This window comes from Ambystoma mexicanum, chromosome 4q (assembly GCF_040938575.1).
Source record: "Ambystoma mexicanum isolate Mex_15411 chromosome 4q, UKY_AmexF1_1, whole genome shotgun sequence".
Lineage (NCBI taxonomy): Eukaryota > Metazoa > Chordata > Amphibia > Caudata > Ambystomatidae > Ambystoma > Ambystoma mexicanum.
Window position 1 is genome coordinate 688,488,194 of NC_090928.1, and position 26,935 is coordinate 688,515,128.

The 26,935-nt window shown below is 45.1% G+C and overlaps 1 protein-coding gene across 1 annotated transcript in view; it reads left to right on the plus strand.

Moving 5' to 3' along the window:
* MCM8 (minichromosome maintenance 8 homologous recombination repair factor) overlaps positions 1-26,935 on the plus strand; it is a 1,532,371-nt gene that overhangs the window by 1,169,443 nt on the left and 335,993 nt on the right. The window contains exon 14 of the mRNA XM_069608271.1: positions 21,307-21,502. Coding sequence (XP_069464372.1) covers positions 21,307-21,502 — 196 coding nt within the window. The remainder of the gene's footprint in view (positions 1-21,306; positions 21,503-26,935) is intronic.

Consider the following 26,935-nt stretch of genomic DNA (forward strand, 5'->3'; position numbering starts at 1 on the left):
GTTGAATATTTCAGCTAAATATAAAGAAGAACGGGAGATCTTCAACAACAGGATTAACAAAGCTAGTTCTAGTACTAAGGAACACTTTGTTATCCTCAGAGAAATGGAGGCCCCCATCCCTCCAACAGACAACTGTTTGAAGGATAAACTTTGGTGTACTAACATTCAAAACGCCCTAACCAACAAGGTCGTCACTCTCCAAAACAAAATAGCTGACAAAAGATCGAAACTACCAAACATGGGTACCTCCCATAGACCCCAAGGGCGTTCCACGAAACCTCCTCAATGCTTCAAATTCTCTAAAGTTTCTATTCTCGAGGTAGAAAACATTATTGCATCTCTCAAACCTTCGAGGTGCCAAGGAGATAGCTGCCCTGCTCAGATAATCAAAGATGCCGCCAGAGAACTGGCTGCTTTTATTTTGAAATTAATGAATGCCTCTTTTTCATCAGGCACCGTGCCTAGCAACCTAAAGGAGTCATGGGTATTACCTCTCCTAAAAAACAATCCTTGGACCCAACTATCCCCACTAATTACAGGGCGATAAAAACCGTCCCGCTCTTACTGAAGATACTAGACAGGGTGGCATACCTTCAGATCCAGAAGTATCTAGAGACTAACCATCTCCTAGGGGTTCGCTAATCTGGCTTTAGGCCTCAACATGGCACCGAAACTGCGTTGATCGATCAAAAGACCCAGATTGATTAATTTAAAGACAAAGGGAAGACTGGCCTGCTATTACTTCTGGTTCTGTCGGCTGCCTTTGACTTGGTGGACCACAAAGTACTATCTAATCACCTTGCCTCAGCGGCCCATTTTTCCCAGGACGCCATAGCTTGGATCCAATCATTTCTAAATAATAGTACCATGAGAGTCTTCTCCCCCTCGGCAGCTGCCGACCCCATCCCAATGACATGCTAAGTACCCCAAGGCTCTTGCGTGTCACTGACAATGTAAAACATATTCACAAAGCCTCTGTTTGACGATATCAATCATCTGGGTGTCACCTACGCTAACTATGCAGCTGGCACCCAGATCCTCTTACCCCTCGCTGGCAACTACGAGACTGATGTAGCGCTAGTGAATAAAATGTATCTAATCATTCAGGCATTGATGGCCACCCATTGCCGCTGCCTGAATGACGATAAAACAGAGCTTCTGATTCTAGGCTCCCCTGCTAACCTGGACAAGCTCAGCAAGGAATATACCTCCTTTAATATTGACGGGAACAATATTAAAGTGGCTAAAGAGGTAAAAACGTTAGGCTTTTATCTAGACTCAGCACTTAACCTACGTAGACAAGTCAACGCCACGGCCTCGGCAACAGCATGTACTTGCAAATTGATACAAGCCTGCAAACCCTTTCTCTCTAAAGAGAGTTGTCTTATCCCAACCCTCATCCTGTCAAAATATGACTATTGCAACACACTCTACTTACACGCAAGTAAGTACGTTGTCAATAAACTCCAAATTCTGCAAAAAAATGCACTGAGGACTGCTTTGAGTTTAGCGAGGAGAGAGCATATTTCAGAGTCAAGAAGACAGAATAAATGGCTTTCCAACAAGGATAAAATTCAACTTAAAACAGTATCTCTAACCTATAAATGTCTTAATCACGCTGCCCTTCTTTACCTAACTGAGAAAATCATCTTAAAATATTCACCTCACCTTACCAGGTCGGCACACTCTTCGTGCTTGGTAGTACAAATGTACAAGCTAAAAAAAGCAGGGGGGAGCAGTTTCCCGGTTATGGCGGCCCAGCTTTGGAACACACTCCCACCCTCCCTAAGAATTACCCAGTCCTTCCCTAACATCAGGAGAAAAACTATAAGCTGGTTGTCTGAGAAGGACCAATAATGAGCCTAGGACATCTTATCCTACCCTGGCATTTGCCTACTATGTTCTGCTTGTATGGTACATGTCGTATGCCTCCTTGTTATTGCCTGTCTCCTTTTTCATTTCACATCTTGTATCTATTGCCTTTAATTTTGTTTGGTTTCAGCATTCTTTTAATCAGGTTCCAGCACAGCCTTTGATTCAGTATTGTTTTGAGCAAGTCTGGCAACAACCTATTTGATCAACTTTCGTTTTACCAAGTCTCCTCCTGGATTTAGGGCTGGCTCTGTGTCCGCGTGTCAGGACTCATGTAGACAACAGATACTCCAACTGTGAGGGGGTAAAAGCAGAATTCATAGTATTTGTGTTATTTGTTTATTGTTCGCTTGTTAGGCGCTTATACAGGAAGTAAATACTGTTTCAAAGCGCCCAGAGGGCCACAGGGAGGGGACAAGGGATGAGAAACAATTAAAATACATAACAAATATTAAATACATTGGGTGGGCGGGGTGAACCTACTATGCGTTGTCAGTGTTCAGAATGTGCAAGTGCAGAAGGGAGAGGGAATGGGATCGGTGCTGGGGTGCTCATGTGTGAGCAACAGGTGAAGTGCAATGTAAGGTAAGTGCGAGCCTCCAAGGGTGGGGAGTGAGCCGAGGCAAATGTTGAGGATAGACAGAAGCTGGGGCGATTTGGTGTGTGAGGTCAAGCCCCGATTGATGCACAAGGGCCTTGAATACCAAACGAGCAACTATGAGATTAGCAGAGGAGAGAGTGAGGGAAGGAGGAGGTAAAGAGGAAGGTCTTAAAGTTCTGCTCAAGACAAAGAGGGAGGGGCACACTAAACTAAAGAAGGGGAGCCAGCTGGGGAAAGTGATCGACCTCCTGCTCTTTACACACAAGGAGTTGGTGCCAGAGGAGCGCAGAGGTCTAGAGGGGGGAAACTTAGTAAAAGAGAGTTGCTTATAGTGTGTTCTCCGGCGCCAGACAACCTTGTGGGTGATACAGAGGGATTTGAATTTAATCCGTGAAGCAACCGGGAGTCAGTGAAGACGTTTTAGGGCAGGAGAGCTGGAGGGGTCGCAGAGTGGAAGAAGACAGATTCAGGAGGAAGCGATTGTATGTATGAGACTGGAGTGGTTGACTGTGTCAAATGGAGTAAAGACCAAGAAGGATGAGGACAGCAGGGGAGTTGGAATCCAGGGATGCAAGCAGTTCTTCACGGGTGTTCAGAAGAGTAGTTTCTGTTCCTATGGATGCTCAGAATCTAGATTGATGGTCGTGAAGACCGCCAACAAGTTCAGTGTGAGAGTTGAGTTGGGACAGGGCCAACTTCTGCCAGCAGTTTCCCCAGGAAGGGGGTGATGCAGATGGGGCAGTAGTTGGCTGGAAAGGAAGGGCCTGCTGGCGTTTTTTTTTTTAAAACAATTTAATTTATTGATCAGAGACTTGAGACCTTACAGCATTTAAAGATAAGACAATAAATGAACTGTGTATCATATGATCAACAATGTACCAACTTTGTCGAGTTTGATGGCTGCTCAGCTGCCCCCGACTATTTTCAATATTGTCCCAATGTATGCCCCCCCTCACTCCTCTTCCTCCCTTTAACCCAATTCGTCAGTGTCCAGAGTCTTCTGTCTTTACTGAGTTCTTTCCAGACTGTGTCTGCAGAGTTTTGTCCGTAGATGGGCCTCCAGGCGACATGCATTTTCTTAAGTATTTGTGGTTTGTAGAAATGGGCTTCTCTGTCTTTCACAAAATCGTGGAAGGGGTTCCAGACCACCAGTAATTTCAGGTATTTCACTGTTTTGAGGGCACAGATTTTTTCCATTGCCGTAACCCCCAAATCTTGACCCACCACCAGGCTGACATTGGTTCCATTTCATTCTTCCATCTCTGTGCCAGGGTCATTCTTGCAGCTGACAATATGTGTATGAATAAAGTGGCTCTATGCCCCGACATTGCATAAGTACCTTCTGCTGCCGCTCCTAGTAAGATTGTCTTTGGTGACATTGGATGTTCCGCACTCATAATGTCCTTTATGTTCCCTAGCACTTCTTTCCAATATGTTACTGCTTTTAGGCATGACCACCACATGTGTTACAGGGCTCCCCTCTCCCACAGCATCTCCAACACGTAGTGGGATATTTTGTATTGATTTTGTGTAGGCGATAGGGGGACATATACCACCTATAACACAACTTGTAGGCAGATTCATTGATCGTGGTGCATTTGGATGAGACGTGTGCCTTTGACCATATCTGACTCCATTCCTCTTCCGATATTGTTTCCCCCATGTCCCTTTCCAAATTTCCTTTGTACGGGAGCTTATCCTCTGGTTGTGCATTATTCAGTAATCTGTATAGCCTAGCTATCCCTCTCGCCGTCAGACCCTCTCGCATAGTTCACTCCAGTCCGGCCAGTGTCCTTGTGCCCGCCATTTTCACCGTTGGGTGCGAGATCCAGTGTCTGATTTGTGTGTATTTATATCTCTCTTTTTACCTAATTCCAAATTTCAGTTGACAGTCTGTGAAGAGCAGAGGGGACCCTTGCATCTACATGTCCTTAAGGGTCAATGATTCCGCACCCGACCATACCTCCCAGAATTTCCGCTGTAGTCCCGGGGTGATCTCCGGGTTATGTGTTAAGGGGGGGGAGTGGGCCCTCCCTCACCGAATGTGTTTCCAACCCAGGGCTTTGTTCCAGCTATGTAAAGACATCTTGGTTGCTTCCTTTAGAGCCCCCCCCTTTCCCAGGCTCCTGCGTTAAGTGCTTGTAGTGCTTTCAGGGTGATCGTTGTGGCTGACTGCTCTATCTCGCACCACCCTTTTAGGTCGTCCTGCCTTGCCCACCTCAACATTGGCGCCAGGTGCCCCACCAGTACGTATCTCCCAACATCTGGGACTCCCAGGTCTCCTAGAGGTGGAGGGCGCATCAGCATATGTTTTTGTATCCTAGGTCTCTTGCCTTGTCATATGAAGGTAAATATTGCTTTTTGTAATTCCTTGATCAAACGGGGGGGGGGGTATAGCTATAGGCAACGAGCCTACTGCGTAGAGTAGCCGGGGAGGAGGGTCATTTTCACTGTGGCGATATGTTCAAACCATGACAGTTCTTGAGTTTACATTTGCATTTCCTCTTGTAGCTGTTTCCAGAGGGGTGTAATGTTTGTCCTGTACAAACTACCTACACCTTTTGATAAGCATATTCCCAGGTATTCCAGAGTTTTTTTTCCCAGATTAGGGGGAATGTCTTCTCCAAGATCTCAATCTCTTCCTTTCTCTCCGTTATATTTGCTTTAGATTTTGAGAAGTTAATGGAAAACCCCAATATTTTCTCGAACTCTTGCAACTTTGTCATGGCCCTGGGTAATGTGTTTTTGGTGTCTTTCATGAAAAGCATTATGTTGTCTGCATAAAATGCAATTTTATGGGTTGCCTTCCCACATATCACCCCCTTAAGCTCTGCGTCTAGCCTAATTTGGATCGCAAAGGCTCCATTGCCATCGCGAAGATCAAAGGGGAGAGGGGGCAGCCTTGTCGCGTACCTCGCCTTATTTTGATTTGTTCTGAGCTTTGGCCATTAACTATAAAGCTTGTTGATGGGTTCGGAAGTTAGCTAGAACCATTGTGGTAAATTCCTGGCCGCACCCAAAGCACTCCAGAACCAACCTTAGATATTCCCAATCCAGACTGTCAAAAGCCCATCTAGAGTCTAATGCGGCCACTGAGAACCCTTGTTGTTTACGCATTCCCATGTCAATGATATCTACAGCCCGCCTCACATTGTCCTGTGTGTGCCTTCCTGTGATAAATCCTGCCTGGTCGTCATGTATGATACCAGGGAGGACTTTCATCAGTCTGGTTGCCAGTATTTTAGCGTAGATCTTCGTGTCTGTCTTTAGGAGTGCAATGGGGGTGGTAGCTTGTGCATTCTGAGGGATCTTTGCCCGGTTTCAGGGTCAGTATGGTTGTGGATTTTCCCCATGTTGGGCGTGACCGGGCCCCTTTCCCTAATAATACTGGAGAGGTGTGTTAGTGGGGCCAGCGGAAGGTTTTATAGTAGCTGTTCCCCAGGTCGTCTGGCCCTGGGGCCTTGTTTGCCAGCAACGCAGAGATCACATTGCTGACCCCCTGAGCTGTAATTGGGCCCCCGAGTGCCAGCCTATCTTGTTCAGTGATCTGTGGTAGGGGGGAGTGACCTGCATATAGGATCTCTGGTTTTCGGGGTTGAGGTTTTTCGCTGTGTAGTAGTTCCTCATGGAAATGCACCATTATCTCTAGTTTCTCTTTCTCTGTTGTGTGTGGGTCCCCTTGCTTGTTTTTCAGTTGTGCTATGTAGTTTTGTGTTTTTTGTTTCTTCAGTTTCACAGCTAGAAATGTGTTTGCTCCCCCCTCCCCCGTGTATGTGATAGGATTGTTTCGTGTTCAACAATGTTTGGGCTACCCGGTCTGTGGTTCTCTTAGTGATTTATGTGTTTGCGTGCTTTGTGTAGATTCTCGGCCTCTTTTACCTCCTTTTCTAGCTTCTGTTTTATGAGGGCTCTTTCTCTGTTGCATGACGCCACTTGTAAAATAAATTCCCCACGGACTACCGCCTTCCCTGCATCCAGGACTACCCTCCAGTCCGTTTTCCCGTTATCATTCTCCTTGAAATGTTTATTGTGGTCTCCATGTGTGACCTGAGTGCGGTGTCCCTTGGTATCAGTTCATTTAGTCTCCAGGTAGGCTGTGTCCTTCCCCTTATTCCACCCAACTCGATGCATACTACCACTGGTGCGTGGTCGGAGAGATATTTCACCCCTATCTCTACTTTCGTCACCTGGGGGACCAGTGATGCTGAGATCAGGACCATGTCTATCCTAGAGTACCCCTTGTGGACAGCGTAGTATTGCGCGTATTCTCTGTTTTTCCCCTGGAAGAACTGCCATGTTTCTATCAACCCCCAATTCTCTAAAGAGTTTCCCTAATGCTTGCCTGTTTTTCTGGTCCGTTATTGTAGGTGGGAGTGTTTTATCCAGTTTGCTGTCCATAACTCAGTTAAAGTCCCCTCCTATGATTAGCTGAACCTCGCACCAGCTGCCAAACTTTTCCAGTATTCCAGTGATATATATATATCTTGTTTTTCATTGGGGGCGTATAGCACGATTATTGCGTAGGCTTGTTCCCCAATTGTGCCTTTAAGACCAAGGTTACCGCCCTTCTGTGTCTCTATGAAGCTGTAGTTTCTTAAACCCCAATTCCTGGTTGATCAGTATGGCCACTACCTTCATCTTTTTCCCACTGGATGCATAGTATTGCTAGGGGAAAGCCTTATGGGCCATCCTCTTCATCTTTTGGGAGAAGAGGGAGAAGATGAGTTTCCCTTAGGATCCCTATTGTCATCTGCATCACTACTAGCCTACCCAGGAGTGCATGGCATTTCGTGGGTGAGATCAGCCATTCAGGGATACTAATGTCGCTTCCGCCATTTCAGTGTGTACAAGAGTTGCTGCCTGCTATCTTTTTCATGTCCTTGCTCCCGGTTCGTTTCTCTTGGGGCCCACGCTGTGTATCCTGTCAAACTATTGTTTCAGGATGGGTGTCGGGTAGTAGGCTACTGAAAGTTTGTTGCATGGTATCTCGAAGGTCTCTGTCCATCACAGTTTCTGGCATGACCTCTGTGACCTGTTTTCGAGGTGCTCGGCCTGCAGTTCCAGGTTGCTGGTAGCCCTAGCCACTTGGTCTAGCAGGATGCTGTTCTGCTTTGCTTCTTCTGCGATGCTAGATAGTCTGTTCTCCATTGTGTCTACTCTGTCCCCTAGCTCATCCACCTCCTTTCAGACCTCTTGCAGGGAGGCCTTTAGTTCCTCCTTCAGTTGCCCCATTTGGGCCTGAAATGTTTGTCAGCCTGGTTTCCATACCTTTCAGGCAAATCAGCAGTTCTTCCTTATCGGAAGTCATTGTAGATCGTGGTGTGTCCGGATCTGTCTCCGTTGATTCCTGTGGGGACGAGGGTATTAGAGGTTTCAATAGTTGCTTCTGTCTCCAGCACTTGGCCAATTGACTCTTCTGGCATTTAGGTGTCCCCTTTATTCTCGGGGGGGGGGGCGCTTTTCAGTTTGGCACCTGGCCTCAGGGTCACAGGGGCCTCCCCAGAAGAGCTCCATCTCCGCTGACTGCACCCCAGGTTAGGTGAGAAGCGTTATTGCGTGAAGGCGGTGCTTTGATGGGTGACCCTCCTATTTACTACGCTGTACAGTTCTCCTTGATTCTTGACTCCCTCCCTGTCAAGTATACCCCTTCAGCTAGTAAGTTGCACATGTTCTTGGATCCTGTCGTGCTCTGGGTTCCCTGGTGGTAGTGGTCTCTATTTGCTTCCCCTTTCTGCCAAGTTACTGCTTATTTATGCTGTGTCTACACTGGACCTCCGCTCCGATTATTGTGGGCAGTGCTACCTCAGCGTAGTATTCGCCCCTCGGTCCACCCCGCGTTGCTTTCTAGACTCAGTGCTCAGCTGTAGGAGGCTAGGGGGCTCTACGGGATCCGGGATCCGCACCCACATCTGCTGCACCCCGGGAAGGGCTACTCTCGCACTTCCACGCTCCTACCCTTGTGGCTTTCTTCATAGGCGTTCCCTGGCCAGTCTGGGGGGTTAGGCGCATCTCGGGTCTGTGATGTAGCTCCCTGGCGGGCCCCTGCTTTCAGGGCTCTTCCCACCAATCAAGTTCGCAATTGGTCTGTACAGGGCCCTTACCCAGGTCTGTGTAGAGGGTAGCGAGGGATCAGCAGTGGAATATTCTCCTCTGCTGTTGTACTTTTGGATTGGGTGTGCCCTGCTAACTTTAATGGTTCCCTCTGCTGGGAGGCTTTGCAGGTATTTGGTGGGGCTCCATGGTGAGACGTTCAGTTTTATGGATTTCTATTGGGATAAGAGCTTTCTTCCACCCCTTGTCCCCCCTTGCGGTCCCTTGCCCATGATCTGCTGGTTTGGTTTTACAGCCAGTGTATGGAGGTGCTTGTCTCTGGCTACCCGTGTCAGTTCAGATCTGCTTTTGGGCCTCAGTGTTCTTTTTTGTGGCTCTCCCAATGCTCTGTTTCGGGGTAGAGTCTCCCCGGTGGGTCTGCTAGGACTCTGCGCGTGGACTGCTCAAGCGTGCAGTTTGGCGACCTCCTACCTCTTATTCCCGCAAACCAATGGCTCTGTTGTGCTTCTTGGGAACCAGGAGCCCCGCGGCCCGCAGTGTTTGGGCTGTACTGTGCCCCCGAGCGTGGCAGTCTTCTCTTGTCACCTGTGCCGTTGTTCCCCCGGCTCCTCCGTGTGACCTTGCGGTGTGGAGTATTTGGGCTCAGTGGCGTTGCAGGGCTCTGTCGGTCTCCTCTCCCCTCTTCTGCCGGCAGGCGCACCGCCTCACTGTGTGGTTTGGGGGGCCTGAGGGTCACTCGGCCAGAGCTGTTAGGGCCAGGTGTGGGTGTCTTTGTTCGATGGGGTCTCTCTTTCTGCAGAGGTGGCCGTTCGCCGATGCGGGTTGCTTTGGGGTAGGTGCCCAGGGGTGCCAGCAGATCCGTGGCGGAAGCAATTACCTCTCCATCACCGAGACTCCCTGCTATCTGTCGGATGTTTCGCTAACTCAGGCGGAGGGTCTTACTCAGCCTACCTGGCGGGGCCCACAACTGCACTATGGTCCTGCTGAATGTCCCGATGGCCCCCACGGAGGTCGGGGCGGTGCGGGACCACTGTCTGCTTCTCCGCTTCTTCTCCAATTCACATCAGGGACCGCTGTCAGTGGGGGGTGCTCGTTTCTATGGACTGCAACTGAGGTTCGTTGCCCGCCAACTTCACCCGGGTGTGGGTGCCACACTTCTCTCTCCCCACTCGCTGCACCGTTGGGGGGGAGTGGCTTCCTCAGGAGAGTGCTTTTCCCCCCGCTGTGGAACTCTGCTTTCTGGTGCGTTTTTGGTTTCTTTTGGTCTGCTTTCAACTCTTTTCAGTTCCCACGTGTGCGGAGCACTAGATATGTGCGTCCTCACGGGATGGCGATCATTTTGGAATCCCTGCTGACGGTTTTATAAGGAGGGGGCGCACAAGGGAGTGCTTGACGGAGGAGTGGAAAGAACCCATAGCAAAGGAATGGTTACAGAGATGAGCGAGTGCAGGGATGAGAGAGCCAATGTTGTCCTTGATGGTTCTGGAAGAGCAAGGGGAATCCTGTTTGGAAGAGACCTTCATGGAGCAGACAACTCTGGTGACTTCTTCTGGTGAGATCAGGGTGAAGGAGGAGGGTGAGTGGCAAAGGGAGGCAAGTGGGTAAGGGATGGGTTGGGAGAGTGAGTGACAAGGCTGTTCAGGATGTCCTGAGTTTTGGTAGTGAAGTCAGTGGCGAGTGCATTGCAGAGGGCCTGAGAAGGAATAGGGGAGGAGGATACTGTGGAACGGTTGGCAAGTTCCCTGCAGATTTGCAAAAGTTCAGCCGTGTTGTTAGCTGTGCCAGGTACCCGTGCCTGAATGTGGGCCCCTTTCTTGGCACGGATAGAGAATCTGTATAGCCTTTGGAGCAGACGGCAGGACAGTTTGTCAGAGGATGAGCCTGAGGTTTGCCACTTCCGTTCTGCAGCTGTGCGCTTTCGTTTCAGGTCTGCAAGTTCAGAGTCGTACCAATGCTGCGCTTGGAGGCGGATTTCAAGCAGATCCTCATGACAAAGTCAAGGTCAATGTCTTCAAGAAGGAGGTAGATGTCAGCAGAGTGTTTGTTTGCTAAGAGAGTCTCCTGGTGGGAGACGATCTCTGCCTTTGAAGGTTTTCTGAGGAGGAGTACAGGGGCGTGGGACTTCAGTCAAGTTGGGGGAAAAGAAGAAGTATTGGGAGAGGCAGGAGAAGGAAGAAAGTTAATCAGGGAAGGCAGGATCCAGTCAAAGAGAAGGAGGTGGCCTGAGGACTCTGAACCAGGATAGTGCCAGTGTGGTAGACAATGATGCAGTGTGATGAGAAGAAGCCAGCCAAGAGGACTTCACACTTGATGCCACTATTAATGGGAGAGGGTGAGAAAGGGGAGAGAGTAGAGATTAGATGAGAAGTCCATAGGTCTGGAGAGGGGACAGAGAAGAGGATGTCAGTAAAGATTTCTCTGGAGGATGCACTGGCATAGGTGTCTGCGATGGGAAGGTCAGGATCTGCAGCAAGGATGTCTTTTATGTGCTTTATTCGTCCAGATTTTATGAGAGAGGAAGTATAGGTGATAGTGTAGCAGTAAGAGAAGATTGGAGAGTGCCATCTCAGTTGCAGAGGATATACGCGAGAAGGGAAGAGAAAGAAAGGGTAGGGGGCTGCAATGCACAGTCCTGGCCCTAACTTGCAGGCGGCTTAGTAGTTAAGTAGGGCACAATACAAATGCAGAGCAATAGGTGGGGTGCTGGAATCAATTTTTAAAAAGCAATACAATGCAGCGTACACAGGGATGCAAGATGTGAAAGCACACCCGCCTAGATTCGATTTTTAATAACTGGAATACGATGCAGTGCAGCACAAAATTGATGCAAGATGTGAAAGCACACCACCTAGATTCGTTTTTTTTTAAACAGGAATACAGTGTACATAGGGATGCGAGAGGTAAGGAGAAAAACACAATGTGAGACGTATTTACCAAATGTAGAACACGGGGTGCAGTGTCGTAAAGAGAAGGTTCAAGGAGAGGCAGTCAGGAATGGCACAGTTACTGTTCAAAGAGATAGCTGGAGGAGGCAATCGGACAGTTCAGCCATCACTCACATTTTTGCAGAGAAACGTAGGCCATGGTATGAGGTCAGGAGCAAGAAGTGCCCAGGAGGTTTACAGCATTGTTTGAGGCGTCGGCAACAAGGTGGGGGCCCGTCCAAGCCTATTCAGGCAAATACAGGTCTTTAGCTGTGGGCCTTGGCTGGACGGGCTAGCTTCCGCCTGCCATTGCCTCTCATTGGATGTTGTAGGGAGAAAGGCAACCAATCTCAGTGGGGGCAGACCAAGGCTTAGACCCCATGTGTGGGGACGGCCATCCTAGAGGTGTCCTGAAGATGCAGGAAAACAATGCTGGTGGATTGCAAGAAGCCACAAAGGAAGGAATTGTGAGATTGCAAAAACCCACTCTTTGTGAAGGAAAACAGGCTTCACAAATTGCCTCACAATGATGGCGCTGTTTTCAAACAATAGGACGACTTCTGATTAATTTAAGAGCGTTATGCACGCTTGCCAGGAAAAATATTAAAATTATGCTTTTTCACCCTCCCCAGCCAGCCACTAAGCCCCACAGGGCCTACCTCAATTGGAATATGCAACAAAGTGCTGCTCCTGCAGATCAGGGTGCACCAGGGAGGTGGTGCTAGCTCGAGGTTTCTCCTCCTGCCTCCTTTGATGAAAAAGTAAAATGTAAATGCATGTGCTAGTGTCTTGTCATACAAATCAGAAGGCCGAACAGAGCTGGACTTCATCTTGAACGATGAATGTTAAAGTGGATAGAAAATAAAAGGTATATATTCACTGCATGCTTTTATATTTTGCCACTATTGTACAATTACAGTGTACACTACTACATGTCTGGAGCCAAGGGGGGACGCATAACTGATAGTTGTTAGTTGCAAAGATGAACTATTAAGCCATTGATCTACATCCCTTGCCAGGTGCCTTCTAATCTAGTCCTTAACTGAGTGTTCGGCCTGGAGTAATTGGGTCTAAATGGAACACCAACACAGCAAGTCATGCAGGGCCATCTTAAGCACTTTTGGGGCCCCCGCATGGACTTCTTTTTGGCCCCCCTCCACCAAACCAAAGAAATGAAGTGATTCAGAAGAAGCATGTTTACTCCCTTTAAGTCCCCTTACCCTCTTCATTCTTGCTCTAATCAGAAGGATAAACGAGTAGCATTTGAAGGCCAACATTAGCAGTCTTATGAAGAGTTTACTTTTTATCAATAACATCCAGGAAGGTATGCAGGCTGTGGTATTAATGCAGGACCATATGTAAAAGGTACATGTAACTCAGAATAGAGAACTCGCATTATCTGCCTTACAGAATGCAAAAATGCTCAAGCATTGATAGAGGAGACCAATTGGAAGAAAGGAGAAAGCTACACATACCATACCATGGATAGTGGATGCAGACTAGAAGCTACCAGGATGTTGTCTGTATCCAGACAAACTAGATTAGAAGTGGGACATTGATCTCTAATGACAACACTATTTGAAAACAAAGGAACATGTGCCTGTAGTGTGCAATTTATCAATGCTCACCATTACAGTGTAAGCAACACTGTAGCCAGTGAAACCATGAGTGCAGCTTTTTTGAAGATCATATCCTGAAATGGAAATCACTCTGCAGGGCTCACAATTTTGAAAAGTTTAGGGACTAGCAGTTTTGAGAGGTTAGGCAATACAAGATTAAATGAGATGCCCAGGATCCCACATTGGTTAAGGGGTGAAGCTGTGATGTGCGCCAACTCTGCATTTGAACACTTTCTTTTCCAGTTCTTACCATGAACTAAAATAATCAAATTTTATAAAAACTGACTTGGAAAGTACACAAATCACATTAACAAACATGACAATTTTTAAAAATGAAATACTATAGAAGGGTGTTAGGCAAAATGGGAATGATTCTAGCTTCATTCTCTCCATCATCAAGGGAAGTTTATAAGTACCAGCATACCAATTGATGTGATTTAACAGATTTCATCTGGGATTGTCTTTTGGATTTTAAAGCATTAAATACTTCCAAAACACTGATTTGTGAAATTGTAATTTATAAATGTGCAGAAAAATGTTTGACTTTTACAAAAAAGCAAACCGTTTTTGTGTCAAACGAGCAGACCTTAAAATATGCTTGCCCGAGGCCTACAACATCTGGTCCATTCTCTTCAGTCTACCACTCCTACCACTAACATGGCCTATATAAGAAGAAAGATTGTCTAATGGCCAGTGGTCAAAGTGAGCAGGAGCGCTTGGGAGCGCTGTTCCTCTACTTTTTTTCAATTAAGATTTACTGTTCCTATAGTTTATTTTAAAAAGAAACCATTCCGGAATGGAAGTGTAGGAAGAAGTTGAAGCCTGCTCTGCAGTGTACTGAGCGTACCATTAAACAGCAAGCACATTTGTTTGTAGGGTTATATTGCGCATGGGACGGAGCTTGGCAATGGCGTTTGTCGGTTGTGAGGGCAGGCCAGCAGGCAACATAGTTTCACTATTTCTTTTCATACATTTCGCCCACTGGTAATGGGCTAAACGATGCCACCAGCATGCGAGAAGGCAAACATCACAGAAGACAGCACAGTAATTTAAGAGATATAACATGATTTGACCAGGATCACCGTATTGTCGGCTGGCAAAGCCAGGATACAAGCATGAATGCTTTGGTTCACCAGTCTTGAATTTGGATACGTATTCACCACTTGGTCTAAACAGTTATGCTCATCATTGGAGGTTATTGCCTAGGTTTTACAACACCCCATCTGAACAAACCAATTTCTAGACCTTCATCATACAGATGACATGTTCCTTTTTATAGTAACCCCTACCTGGTGCAGGTACATTGCTGATAATAGCACATGTTGTGTTGCAAAACCAAGTACATATGCAGGCAGGTTTAGAAACTTCAAACATAGGAAAGGCTCAGTCAGCTTTGCTGGAATGTGCTATTCTAATCTTGCATATTACCACATATCTCTGCTATGAGTGCTTAACACACTGAGCTAACTTCTGAAACATTGTGGCAGTCAACATATCAATATGCATTTCAACTTTGGCTGTTGAACATGATCAGCATAATTCCCTCAGGAAGCAAAGAATGCTACAGGAGTTGTGCCATAACGAACACACATACTGTGTATACGACAGTGAACACAGAAAGCACTACATAATGAATTGATCAAGGCATAATGTACTTGTCAAAACGGAAAGACAATAGGTTTAGAGCCTCAGCAGCATGCCATAAAATATCCTGACGTGTGCTATTTAAGTCTGGTGAACAATGCAATCTTACTTTTTTAGATCAGGCAGCCTTTTGGTGCCCCCCTTCAAGGTGGTGGGCCTGGGCAAGTGCCCCTTTTGCCCTCCCATTAAAACGTCTCTGTAGTCATGAATGATGAATTTCACTCGAATGCGATCATAGAAACGTATATTGCTGGTGTGTTGACACCTATATGACTACTACTCGCTCTTTGCTGTTATGGGGCTTTCTCTGTCCGTTTTGAGTTGGTCTCTGGCAGCGCTGTGGAAATAAATATTTCTTCAAACTGGCCTAACCGAAACCTATCTGTGTGTCTAATTTGTGTCACAGCAAAGTCACCAACTTCTCTCAGCTGGCGTTCTTCCTTCTCCTGCAGCAAGCATCGAGGAACATGTCCTTCTGTCTTCTCTTTACTGTGGACTCTACTTCAGCTGCCGTGCTGAGTGGATTTTTCCAGCCCTGCTTACAGTGATTAGTACATTGCCTTCTTTGAGTCCGCCCTACTTGATTGGCAGGGCTCGATAGATGTTTGTTTCATGGCTCGGGAGTGGATGCTTTCAAACAGCTTTTCAAATGTCATTAATTGGGGCCCCCAGTTCACCACATGTTTGGAAGTTCTTCCAGGCGTGCTCATCGGTCAACAGCATTATGTGGTTGTGGGAGAATGCTCTGTGGCTTTCCGCATTGTCTGCTCCTGACCACTTGGGTCGTGGTCACTTGATTCCCGTTCTTTGGACACCACTTAAGTTCAGGATCTTGTCTCATCCATCCGCGAACTCTGCATTTGTCCATGGTAATGCGGCTTTAGAGATGGGCTAGGAGTGCAGCAGTCACTACGGTGATGAATGTTTCTATTTCACATTATACCATGTTACAAGTACATTCCCACCACTGTTTCACAACACAAAAGCAAGGTATACGTAGAAAAAAGACAAGGTCCGAAGAAGTGAATATCCGCAAACATAACAATCTCGCATTTTGATATCCATTTTATCTGGTGTCCTGCTCAGATGTCTCCATGTAGTGAAATACACCCTGACCTTAAACGAGTAAATCAGTGGGAGGTCAATCTCTCAAAAATTGAAATCTTTAAAAGCAATGTTTGTTTGAATGTTTGTTATGGTATGTTCTATGTTATAAGGTGTTAAACCATAATGTTGACCTTGCTAGGCATTCCTAAAGTTTAAAGCTTTTTTACATTTCATATATAATGTCGGCAAAAGCAGCTTTGTTGTAGGTGCGCATAAATTGTGGGAGAAAGATGCTGTCGGGGCCAATTCACATTCTTCACTTGCCATGGTGAAAACCCATCAAGCAGTTTTTCAATAAAAAGTGGGTTGAAATTAATGATCCCAAAAGATGTTGAGATATTTCGGGTATGCAGAGAAATCCGCAAACTCAGCTGATATGTGTACAGAAATGTGATGTGCTGAAGCCAGGCTGAAAAGTGTTTCTCTTGCCACTGTATTGTATTCAGTTCTTCCACTGAACATATGCTTGAAATGGTAATATAGCAGCCCCCTGGTATGGCCAGGGCATGTTCAAGTGGTGTAAAATATGCTATTTTCAAGGGAAAAAAACTGCATGGGAAGCACCAGGTTTTCAGAAATGGGGGTGGGACTGTGGACCTAATGTGGGAGGGCTACACAATTATTAGCGTCCTTTGACAAACTGATAGTGACATTCAACCATAAAGCAATTTTGTGCAGCTTATAAGTTCCCCCACCCCGAGGATGGAATTGAATGAAACCTTTAGGCATGCATGCTTCCTACTTTAAACATTTGTGGGGTGCATTGTGTGGTTCTGTACAAGAGGGGCAAAGTTATGAAAAGGGCTGTGAGACAGGCATGGTGACAAGAGAGAGACAGACTCGGAAAGAAAGATTTCAAAACCTTTTTTTAAAGTTCAGCGTTGGTGTAATACCTAACTGGCACTAACTCTAAGGGATGTTTCCCTGAAATGATGCCTTTAACGGTTGTCGATGTCTGAAAGTCCAAATAAAAAGTCTGTCTAAACCTATGCTTGCCCTCACTCTATGCAAAAATGTGTAAGGGTTTATTTGTTCAAAATCAAAAAGGTTTGGTTCAACTAAAAATAGGAAAAAATAGGGTTGGGTTTCGGTGGCCTAGCATGATTTCAGGCTCACAAAAGGAGTTTAGATAACAGGCGTTCTTGTGGGACCTTCGCCAAAGGGTCCTCTCAGCAGTCTCTCAGCCTCACTGGTTTGGGGTTCCCTTCCCCAAACTCCAATTCTTCAACTTATTCAAGTTGCAAACACCACAAACGAAACATAACACAGTTCCTTTTGAAGCTTTGCAGGGTTCCCTTTGTGGAAATGTTGATTTTTATCTGTTAATCAGTTCATAACAATATGACTTAAAGGAGAGCCTGCTACAAAACATAATCTGCTAGGGGTCAATCACAAACGCCATTCAAAAGATTAGGCCTCCTTGCTTTAACACACAAAGCTAAAACATTAGGCCTCACTTTAGAGGTCCCTGCTTAAAACTGTACAATGCACAAAACTTGCTTACGCTCGCTGGAATTCAAGATATTGTAAAAAAGGGAATTTACACCATCCCCACTTTTCAATCCTTTCAACACTATAAAGAAAACCAATACGTCTCCAACTTGCTGGCGCCTATTAGGGTTCCCTTCCCCAAGCTCAGGCTCCTTCCAGCTCTAAAACAAAATTAAATATATCACAATTCCTTTTAGCCCTCTCCGGGTGCCCTATTCCAAGTTTACCTTTCAGCTTTCAGACACAAAGTCAGTTGGTCAGGATGTGCCTTTCCTTACATACACCTTTTCTTACACACAATCCTCTCATGGGGTAGAATCGGAGGCTTTCAAAAACGCCATGCTCTTTGCTTTTCCTAAGCACGACCACTCTGATCCTTTGCCCCTCTCTTTATTTCTTACTCTTACTCTCATTTGCACTTTTTATCTTCAGGTGCTTCCTGCACCACTTTCAGATCTTCTTTTCCCTTTGTCATACACATTTGCACTATCTTTTATTTCTTTCACTTTGTTGTGCCCCTTGCACGCTCCCCTCCTTCTGTCGTGCACACTTCTTTCACTCTTCTGTGCACACATGCACTTGTTTCCTTCTTTTCCGGGTTGCTCGCACCCTTTCCTTTTATTCTGTACTTCACTTTTGCTTCTGTGCTGCTAAGGTACTTTTTCCTTCCTTCTGTGCCACTAGTGCACTTTCCCCTTCTTTCTTACTTTCTGTTTCTTAAAACTGTCTTTTTTGCTTAATACTTGACTTTGATAATCACAATCTCCTTAGTTTTGCTTATTTTAGGTTTCTTCAATACGAAACCCAAAATGCCTTTCTTCTTTTGACAATGCGGTTTTCATGGTTCCATTTACTACAAATCCCAGAATGCCGTTGTTCCTTTGCCTTTCAACTTAAAATTAACCTCATTTGCCTTTCACCATTTCTTCTGCTTACAGAGTTATACAGAATGTCATTTTTGCTCACTTTTCACTTTCAAATCTCTGCCCGCTTCAGCCACACGCATGCCACTGGGTTTCTCTCACTCTTAACTCACCCAGGTAGTGCGATGCTGGCGGGCAGCTCCTCAGGATCTGTCGGCTGAGCTCGAACACCACTGGGACTGGCAAACATCCCAGAGGAGGGAGCATTGGCCTAGAGCAGCTTGCTTTACTGTGGCTCCATGGAGACACGGCTCCTTTGCCATGCTGCAACCCTCCAGCCACACCGTTTCAGCGCCCCACTATCTTCTGGTCCTTCCAGGCTTCCTGTGCTGCAGCTTTCACATTCCAACCAGCATCTCCAGCTCGCTCATTCACATGTGAGAAGTCACACCTTCTATAGCTGAACACACAGTCAAGTGGAGTCAGGTGTGAATGGTTACTTACAAATGCCTGACTCTGCCTGACTCTATTATTTTCTCTAAAATAGGTTTCCCTTACTTTCCCCATGTTATTCCTATGGGTAATCATTACTGAGCTTAGTTGCCCCCTCCTTGTCTCTATATTGGTTGGAAATGGTGAGGGGTGATCGTATGAGTTTGACAATACCCCCTTGAGGTTGAGGGAAAGAGATTAGAGGTGTAATAAGATTTATATTGAGTTCTGATCATCTTATCAGGGCATTGACATGGAGTATGAGAACATCGCCTAGTTCGTTCTTCATCTAAGGAGAAAGTTGTCCCCTTATTTATGTCTGCCATTGGCTTATGTGTTTAGGATTCTGGGTGGTATTCTCTATGATTTGGAGAGGATGAATAGATCTGGTTATCAGTGCTCTGATCGTGTATTACTTGTGCCTTCCTCCCTCTGCCTCTTGGGTAATCAACTCTTTTCATTCTTGCTCTGGGGTCATGAATAATGGGTCTTGAGGAAGGAACAACACTGTTAGCGTCACGAGTTGTAAAATGGTTTGTTCTCCCACACTGTCCAGGATATTTTATATTCCGTTTTTATGAGGGAAGGTCGAGCGGTAGGATGGGACTCAGTACCAGTATCCCATGAACAACGAGGGTAGGTAGGATGGATTGGGGCAAGGAACGGGGGATACCATGTCTCCCCTTCGGCCGCAGTCCCCGAAGACCCCCTGCCAGGTGATCCTCCCTCGCTGGTCCACCCCCAGGTTGCCAATAACTACAGGTGATATTTTCACTGGTCTAGGCATAGTGCCCTTATAAATAGTGCCCTGGACACAGTGACCACTGGGCTTGGTGTGTGGCCATGCCCATTTGGGACTATTTGTGTTTGTACTGCATGGGCTATGTCCAGCGAGCAGTTTCCCTGGGTTTAGCTGAAGGCTATTTTCTGGCCACAGTGACTGCTGGACATAGACCCATATTTATAGAGTTAATTATATATAAAAAATGAATTACCTAAAAAAGCTTAAGTGCAGTTGTTATGGTTAGCCTTCTGTAATACAAACATTTGCAACAAATTGAAAAATGTTAAGGGACGTTGCGGTGAGTCTGCTGTTTGAAAAACCTTTTAAAATTGTGAGATAAAAATACTCCAATTAAAATTATGGTATAGTTTTATCATAAAACCTAAACGCCACTGAAATGTACCATTTAATGTTAGCAACACTCCCATAATTTGCTCTGGCGTCATGCACCCAGGTACACATGATATCACAGATTACAAAACATGAGGAAATAAAACCACTAAAGAAAACATTGGCACCTCAGAATGCTTATATTATGGGTTTTCTGTTTGTTTTGAAGGCCAACTCAAAACACAACCCATGAACAGTAAACATTATTTTTAAGAGACTAGTTTTCATATGAAACTTGTATTGTAATGATGTGAATATTCAAAAAGGGACATTTAAATACAGATAGAAGTAGTGCACTCATATATATATATATATATATATATATATATATATCATAAATTACCCTTTTCAAAAGTGAACCCTAGGTGAAGCCTGTGGTCCTGGAGCCTTGTATATCGGGTAAATCTTGCTCAACAGCAACCTTTAGAAACAGCTTCTGATACTCCACACTTGTATATCATCCAATGGGTCTTGTTTCATTGGGGTTACTAATAACAAAAGATGAAATTCCTAATGGTGGTTATTTTCTTTTTTAATTCTTCTTATAAGAACAGATTTTCCTAGTGGACCTGTGTACTGCTAATTGGGGATATTATTTGTGATGTCATGAGCAGTGCCTGGTGGTGGCAGATTATGATTGCTTTGCTAACCATAACTGACCAATTATAGTGGTTTTTAGGTTTTGCATAGCAATCATTGTCATTTTAACGGTTGTATACGAATTGTTCGAATGTCAATTGTTCGAATAACAATTGACCTTCTGCACAATTGACCGAATTTAAACGGTCAATTAGGATATATATGTAGGGGGAAACCCCCCGCAGTCCCCTACCCAATCCAACCCCCACCCCAACCCCCCTCCCAATCACCTTATATTATTATTACACCAACCCAACCCATAATATATATTAAAATGACCATACAGTCAATTGTGCAGAAGGTCAATTAGGACCCCTATTATTCGAACAATTGTGTCATTCGAACAATTGTAAACGAACAATTCGGGTAATACCCATTTTAACTATAGTTTGGCAGTAATTTACATATTTAACAATGTTTTTTCGATGCTATATAAATATAATACCAGTATGTGTTTTCTTTCTCACCTCCATCTTCCATATTGTGTCCGTTGCTTGTTGTGTTTTTATCAACTTTTCTATTGATTGTCTTTCGAAAGTTGGGTAGAGAAGTTGCAATGTATCAATGTATTTCAACTGATTTGCCCTAATGATGTTAAATTGATTTCTAGATCATATTTGTGCATTTTTATTCAGGCTAGCGCTTAGTAGTTATTATGCTTTCAGTTGAACCGCAAATTATTCAAAAAAGCAAAACAGAATTGTATATTGTTGATTTTGCTGTTTAAAAAAAGGTTTTGAGTTTGTTATTCCTTAATACGAATATTCAACAGTCTACAAACATTCAATCTCTCTGCCTGAACTCATGTAACAGATGTTTTTGCTTTCAGGCATTTGTGGCATAGATGAGTTTGATAAAATGGGGAATCAGCATCAAGCCCTGTTAGAAGCCATGGAACAGCAGAGTATAAGCCTTGCCAAAGCGGGCATTGTGTGTAGTTTGCCAGCCAGGACATCAATCATTGCAGCTGCCAATCCAGTGGGTGGACATTATAACAAGGCTAAAACAGTATCTGAGAACTTAAAGTAAGTCTCAAGTTCAACTGTGTGGCTTTATTCAAAGGATTTATTTGCAGGTTGAATTTACATGTAAATACTTAAACCGGTATACTGTGTTAAGGAGTTAGTTGAATGGAAGGAAGAATGACCATGCATTTGTCTGTGGGTATGTTTTTGATTATTTACACAAAGTATCACTAAAGGCAAAAATATTGCTACAAAGAAGAGAGAAACCAGAAAAGGTGTTGAGACGCAGAATATTTGGTGGACTGGCAACTGATGCTATTGTGTGCAGCAGTTGGATCCCAGAGTTTTTGTATCCTTTCACTCACCAGTCATTCTTCTATTCCTTCTCCGTCCAAGTCATTCTCCTTTACCCCTGTCCTCCTTCATTCCAGTTATGCTCCTTCTCTTTGTCAGTCCACTTTCCTTCATCCTTCTCCTGCTTTGCCTGCTTTGTGTAAGGCATTCTTCTTTTACATTACGCAAGTTCTTCTTCTTCACCTTTTAATACAGTCCCTCCCCTTCTTCGGTCCAGTTCTTCTCTTCCTTCATCCCACTCAATTTCATTCATCCCTGTCCTCCTTCATCCCAGACATTCTCCTTCATCTTACTCCTCCTTAATCTACTTCATCGCATTGCTTCTCCATCTCCTTCATCCCAGTCCATCTTCCTTGTCCCAGTCCTTCTCCTTCATTGCAATCCTCCCAGCCCTTCTTCCCAATCCTCATCTTTTGTCCCGGTCCTTAAAACTGTTCCCTTTTGCCCCAAGTTCTTCTCATTTGTTGCATTCCTTCCCCACCTCCTTTGTCCCAGTTCTTCTACTTCATCGTAGTCCATCTCTATCTCATTCGTTCCAGCCCTGGACCTCCTTTTTTTATTGCAGTCATTCCCCCTTCTCTTTCATTGCAATCATTCTCCTTCATCCCATTCCTTTCCTTAGACACCATCCTTCTCTTTCTCTTTTGTCCTAGTCCTTCTTTTTCCCAGCCCTTCCCCTCCCTGTGGTCTTCATTTGTATTTGTAATTATTGATATGTATGAAGTGTTTCAAACAAAGCATTTTACAAAATGTAATCAAACTATACAAAGAGTTAGCAAAAATTAATATAAAATCATTTGGGAGGAGGGAATCTGCGCAGTGAATCAATTGAAAGGAAGAACAGAGAGGCAATGGATTTTAAGATGGGTATGAAAATAGTGTAAAGAGGGAGTAGAATGAATGGGCAGAGGGAGAAAGAGTGCAAGCAAGAAGAGGGACAGGGAAGTTTAGGAACAGATAGGAAGAAAGATAAGTTGGAACAAGACCATTGATACACTTATAGGCAGTGGAGAGGAAATGAAAACGATGAGAATCAAATGTAAAGAAGGAAACAAAACGAAGAGAGGAAGTAATGGAGGAACGTGGAGGCAGATGAAAAAGAGCAGTAGCAAAATGATTAACCGAGCAAAGAGAGTAAAATGAAAAAGCGGGATACCAAACTAGAAGAGGGCTGGGCAATACACAAGAAAAGATTAAAGCGATAATAAGAAGTTTAGTAGTATGGATTGAAAGAAAAGTATGGGCACAATGACTATTGTAAAGTCGTAAACGACAAATACGGGCAGTGTTAGAAATATGTGTGGATTTGGGCCAGTGGTTGTGTGTGTGTGTGGTTCAGTGTGAATGTTCCCCCAGTTATTTGCATGCTTTGGGTTTTTGATTGGTTGTTGGGGGGATGAATACTCTTTGTGGTTTACATTGTTCTTGCTGTAGAATTTAATATTTGGATAGCTCATGATTTGTAATATTTGCTTGTTATGTGTACTTTGTAAAATAAAATTATTATAATACAAAAAGAAATATGTGTGGAATAGGAAAGCGAAGGATTGAAAATAACAGCAATATTACAGGCGGTTGTGGAAAATTAGAGGGGGAAATGATAGAGCGAGGGAGGTGGGGGGAGGAATAGAGGAAGCAGGAAAGTAGATAACTTCTGTTTTCGTTTTGGTTAAAATGGAGGAAGTGAGAATGCATCAAGGATTTGGTGGCAGAAAGAAAGGTAGAAGCAGTGAAATGAAGAGAAAGAAAAAAGATCTGTGAGTCATTCATGTAAAGTGGCATTGTAGAGTGAAGGAAGTGATTACAATGGAAAAAGGGATCACATAGATTGTAAACAGAAGCAGCCAAATAAAGAAGCCTGGGGAACAACATACCGAAGGGGATAAAGGAAAGGATATGACCAGCTCAGAAGACAGAATGTTTGATCATCCGTGTCCGTCTCCTTTTCCTCCTTAGTCCCAGTCCTTACCCTCACTCTGCCCATTTCTTCTCATTAGTCCAGTACTCTTTCTCCTGCATCCTTGACCTGCTCCTGTGTCCGAGTCATATTTCCAAGCTCTTTTCATTAATTTTTGTTTTTCTTCTTCATCCTAGCTCTTCTCCATTTCAGATCATATTCTCCTTCCACGCAGTCCTCCTTCTTTTCGTCCCAGTCCTTCACCTTCATCCCAGTCATTGTCCTTCATCCCAGTCCTTCTACTCGGCTGTCTGCACATTGTCACTCCGGCTCTTACATTTGCCTAACGCGTTTAGGCTCGCCTGCCTGGCGATTCTACTGTAATTTAAACGGATCTAATGTATACTTTCTTGCTACCTGCAACTGCTCACAGCTTGTACCCTTCTCTTGTAACCGGGTGCCGCTACTTTGCTGTTAATATCTATGTTAATATCACCTCTAACAGTATACTGTATCACCCCTTCTGCAACCTGTAACCTCCTTTCTGTAACTTGTAACCTCCTCCTAAACATGCGCCCGCAAGCCTCTGGGCAAGGTGCGCAATATAAATAAATAAATACAAAAATACAAATACTCCTCATTCACCCCAGTCTGCCTCTTTCTCCCCCTTCATTCCATTTCTTCTCCTTTGTTCCTGTTCTTTATCTACTTTTTGTATTTGTATGCTTGTATTTTAATGTTTTATATAGCGCTTTTTGCCAAAGCCCTTCACAGAGAAACAGGCGACAATACATTAAAATCAGCAAATCAATTGTGTTCGGAATCAGCCAATAGCAATCAAACGGGAGATTGAAGTAGATGACATTTTAGGGAGGAGCGTAACAGAGAATAAGAGGTTATGGATCGGAGGGATAGTGGAAGAAGGTTCCGGTGAAGAGGGGCCCGCAGTTGAAAAGATTGAAAACGAGATTGTGCACAGGGGGCATGTGGAACAGTGAGTAAAAAAAGTCCAGCGGAGAGGACGAGAAGGAGAGTAAAATGAAAGAAGAGAAGCAAGGTAATCGGGGCAAAGCCATATAAAGATTTTAATGCTAAACAGAGAAAATATAATTTCAGCTGAGAGTGAAAGGAGAGCCATCCAAGAGAGTCAAGAGAAGAGGAGTCATGAAAGGATAATGAACGAAGCGAGCGGAGGGAGAAATGACACATTGGGCCTCATTACGAGTCTGGCGGTAGCCATGCCGGTAAAACCGGCAGGCTGCCGCCGGTCCCGAAATATCATTCCACCTCTGTGATTGCCGGAATCATCGGGACATCACAACCCCAGTGACCCGGTAATTCCGGAGGTGGAATTCCGTAAATCCCCATTTCCATGGAGTAGTATAGGACTCCATGGGGACAATGGAAACACCTGTTCCGTCTATGACAGAGCCAGTGTTTCCATTTCCGCCTGCAGGCGGGTGGCGTTACTCCCGCCAGGTCAGACCTGGCGGGAGTGACATCTACCGCCTGCAGAACTCGGAATCAGCCGGTCCGGAAACAACGGTGGCGGCGGATTTACCACCACCGTTGTTTCCGGACCGGCAGGGTCATAATGAGGCCCATTGATTTGAGTGGAGCTAGGCGAGAGCGAGGAAGGCCAAAGAGTAGAACAGAGCAGTAGAAAAGTCGAGAAAAGATTACAGAACAGACATAGAGCTGGGTAGCATGAAAAGTGAGAAAGGGAGGAATTTTGCGAATATTAAAAAGATAACAGCAAGCACAAGAGGTAAGTGAAATATGATGGCTAAAGGAAAAGTTGGAGTCAAGATAGAGACCGAGGTTACGGGCAGTAGGAGAGATCAGAGGGTTGAGGGGGAAAGAATAGAAGGAGGAGGAGAAGGAGGTGGAAGAGTAGTAGCAGGAAAGAAAAGAACTTGTGTTTTTTCCGGCGATTAAGGTGAGAAAATGATAAGTCATCCATGACTTAATGGCAGTAAGACAGGAAGAGAGAGTGGCATGAATGTCTGGTGAGAAAGCGAGAAAGAGCGGAGTGTCATCTGCATAGAAGTGATGTGAAACTCCGAAGGTAAGAGATGACAGGAGCAAGAAAAGAAGTGTATAAAGAAAAAAGGACTGAGCACAGACCCTTGTGGAACTCCGTGATCAAGAGGAAGAGGAGGAGAAATATTGCCGCCCAAGATACGGCAAATGTAGATTGTACTTCTCATTTCTCCCATCCTTCTCCTTTGTCCCAGTCTTTCTCCTTCATCCCAGTCCTTCTCCTTTATCATAGTCCATTTTCTATGTCCAAGTCTTTTTGCTTCGTCCCAGTCCATCTCCTTCTTCGTTTGGGTCATTTCTATTCTTTGTATCAGTCCTTCTAATTTATCTTTTTTTAAAAAAAATATTTTTATTATTTTATAAACAGCACTCCAAACATTACAAATAATGTGTGTAAGCTTCACAACATTGCTTTACATATTACACTTTTTGGTCCTCCCCCCTCCCACCCCTTTAACTCGAGCCCCTGAATCCATGTTATCGTCCTAATTGTCTTCAGGCATAACTATTGCTGTTACCTTTTCCGTGTCATCATCGCTATGGTAGGCTTGGGAGGGGCCCGCCATTGAGGCCACCAATTGTCTCCATGCTATTAGGGGTCCCACCTCCTCCTCCCTGGTAACTGCTTCATACCAGGCAGCTTTCTCCACCTCTCTCCGCCTTTCTCCGCCTCTGCCCACTTCATGAGGTCTGCCCACCACATCTCGATTCTGGGCCGATGGGCTGCTTTCCAGCACATTGCAATTCTCCGTTTGGCCAGGATGTAGGCCAGGTCTTTCATCTTACTAATGTGCCTCAGGTTGCGCGGTCTGGTAAAACCCCCAAGCATGCATGCCCAAGCCGACCCCACATCCAGCATAATCCCTTTTCCTGCTGAACGTATCTTCAGCTCTGTCCAAAACCTTCCCACCTCCGGGCAAGCCCAAAACATGTGCAGCATCCCAGCTTCCTCCTCGCCACAGCGAGGGCATTTCTGTATCACCGGGCCACCAAACTTGGCAATTCTGCCGGTGGTCAAATATGCTCTATGAGTGACATATAATTGGATCTGCTGAAGCCTCGCGCTTCGGGACACCCTCGTACGATACCTTTGGACTCTATCCCTTTGCCCATCTGACATGGGTTCTCCCACCTCCTCTTCCCAATCTCGCCTCAGTTGGAGCAGCTCCTTCCCTACCCTAGTCCCCAATAGCTCATAT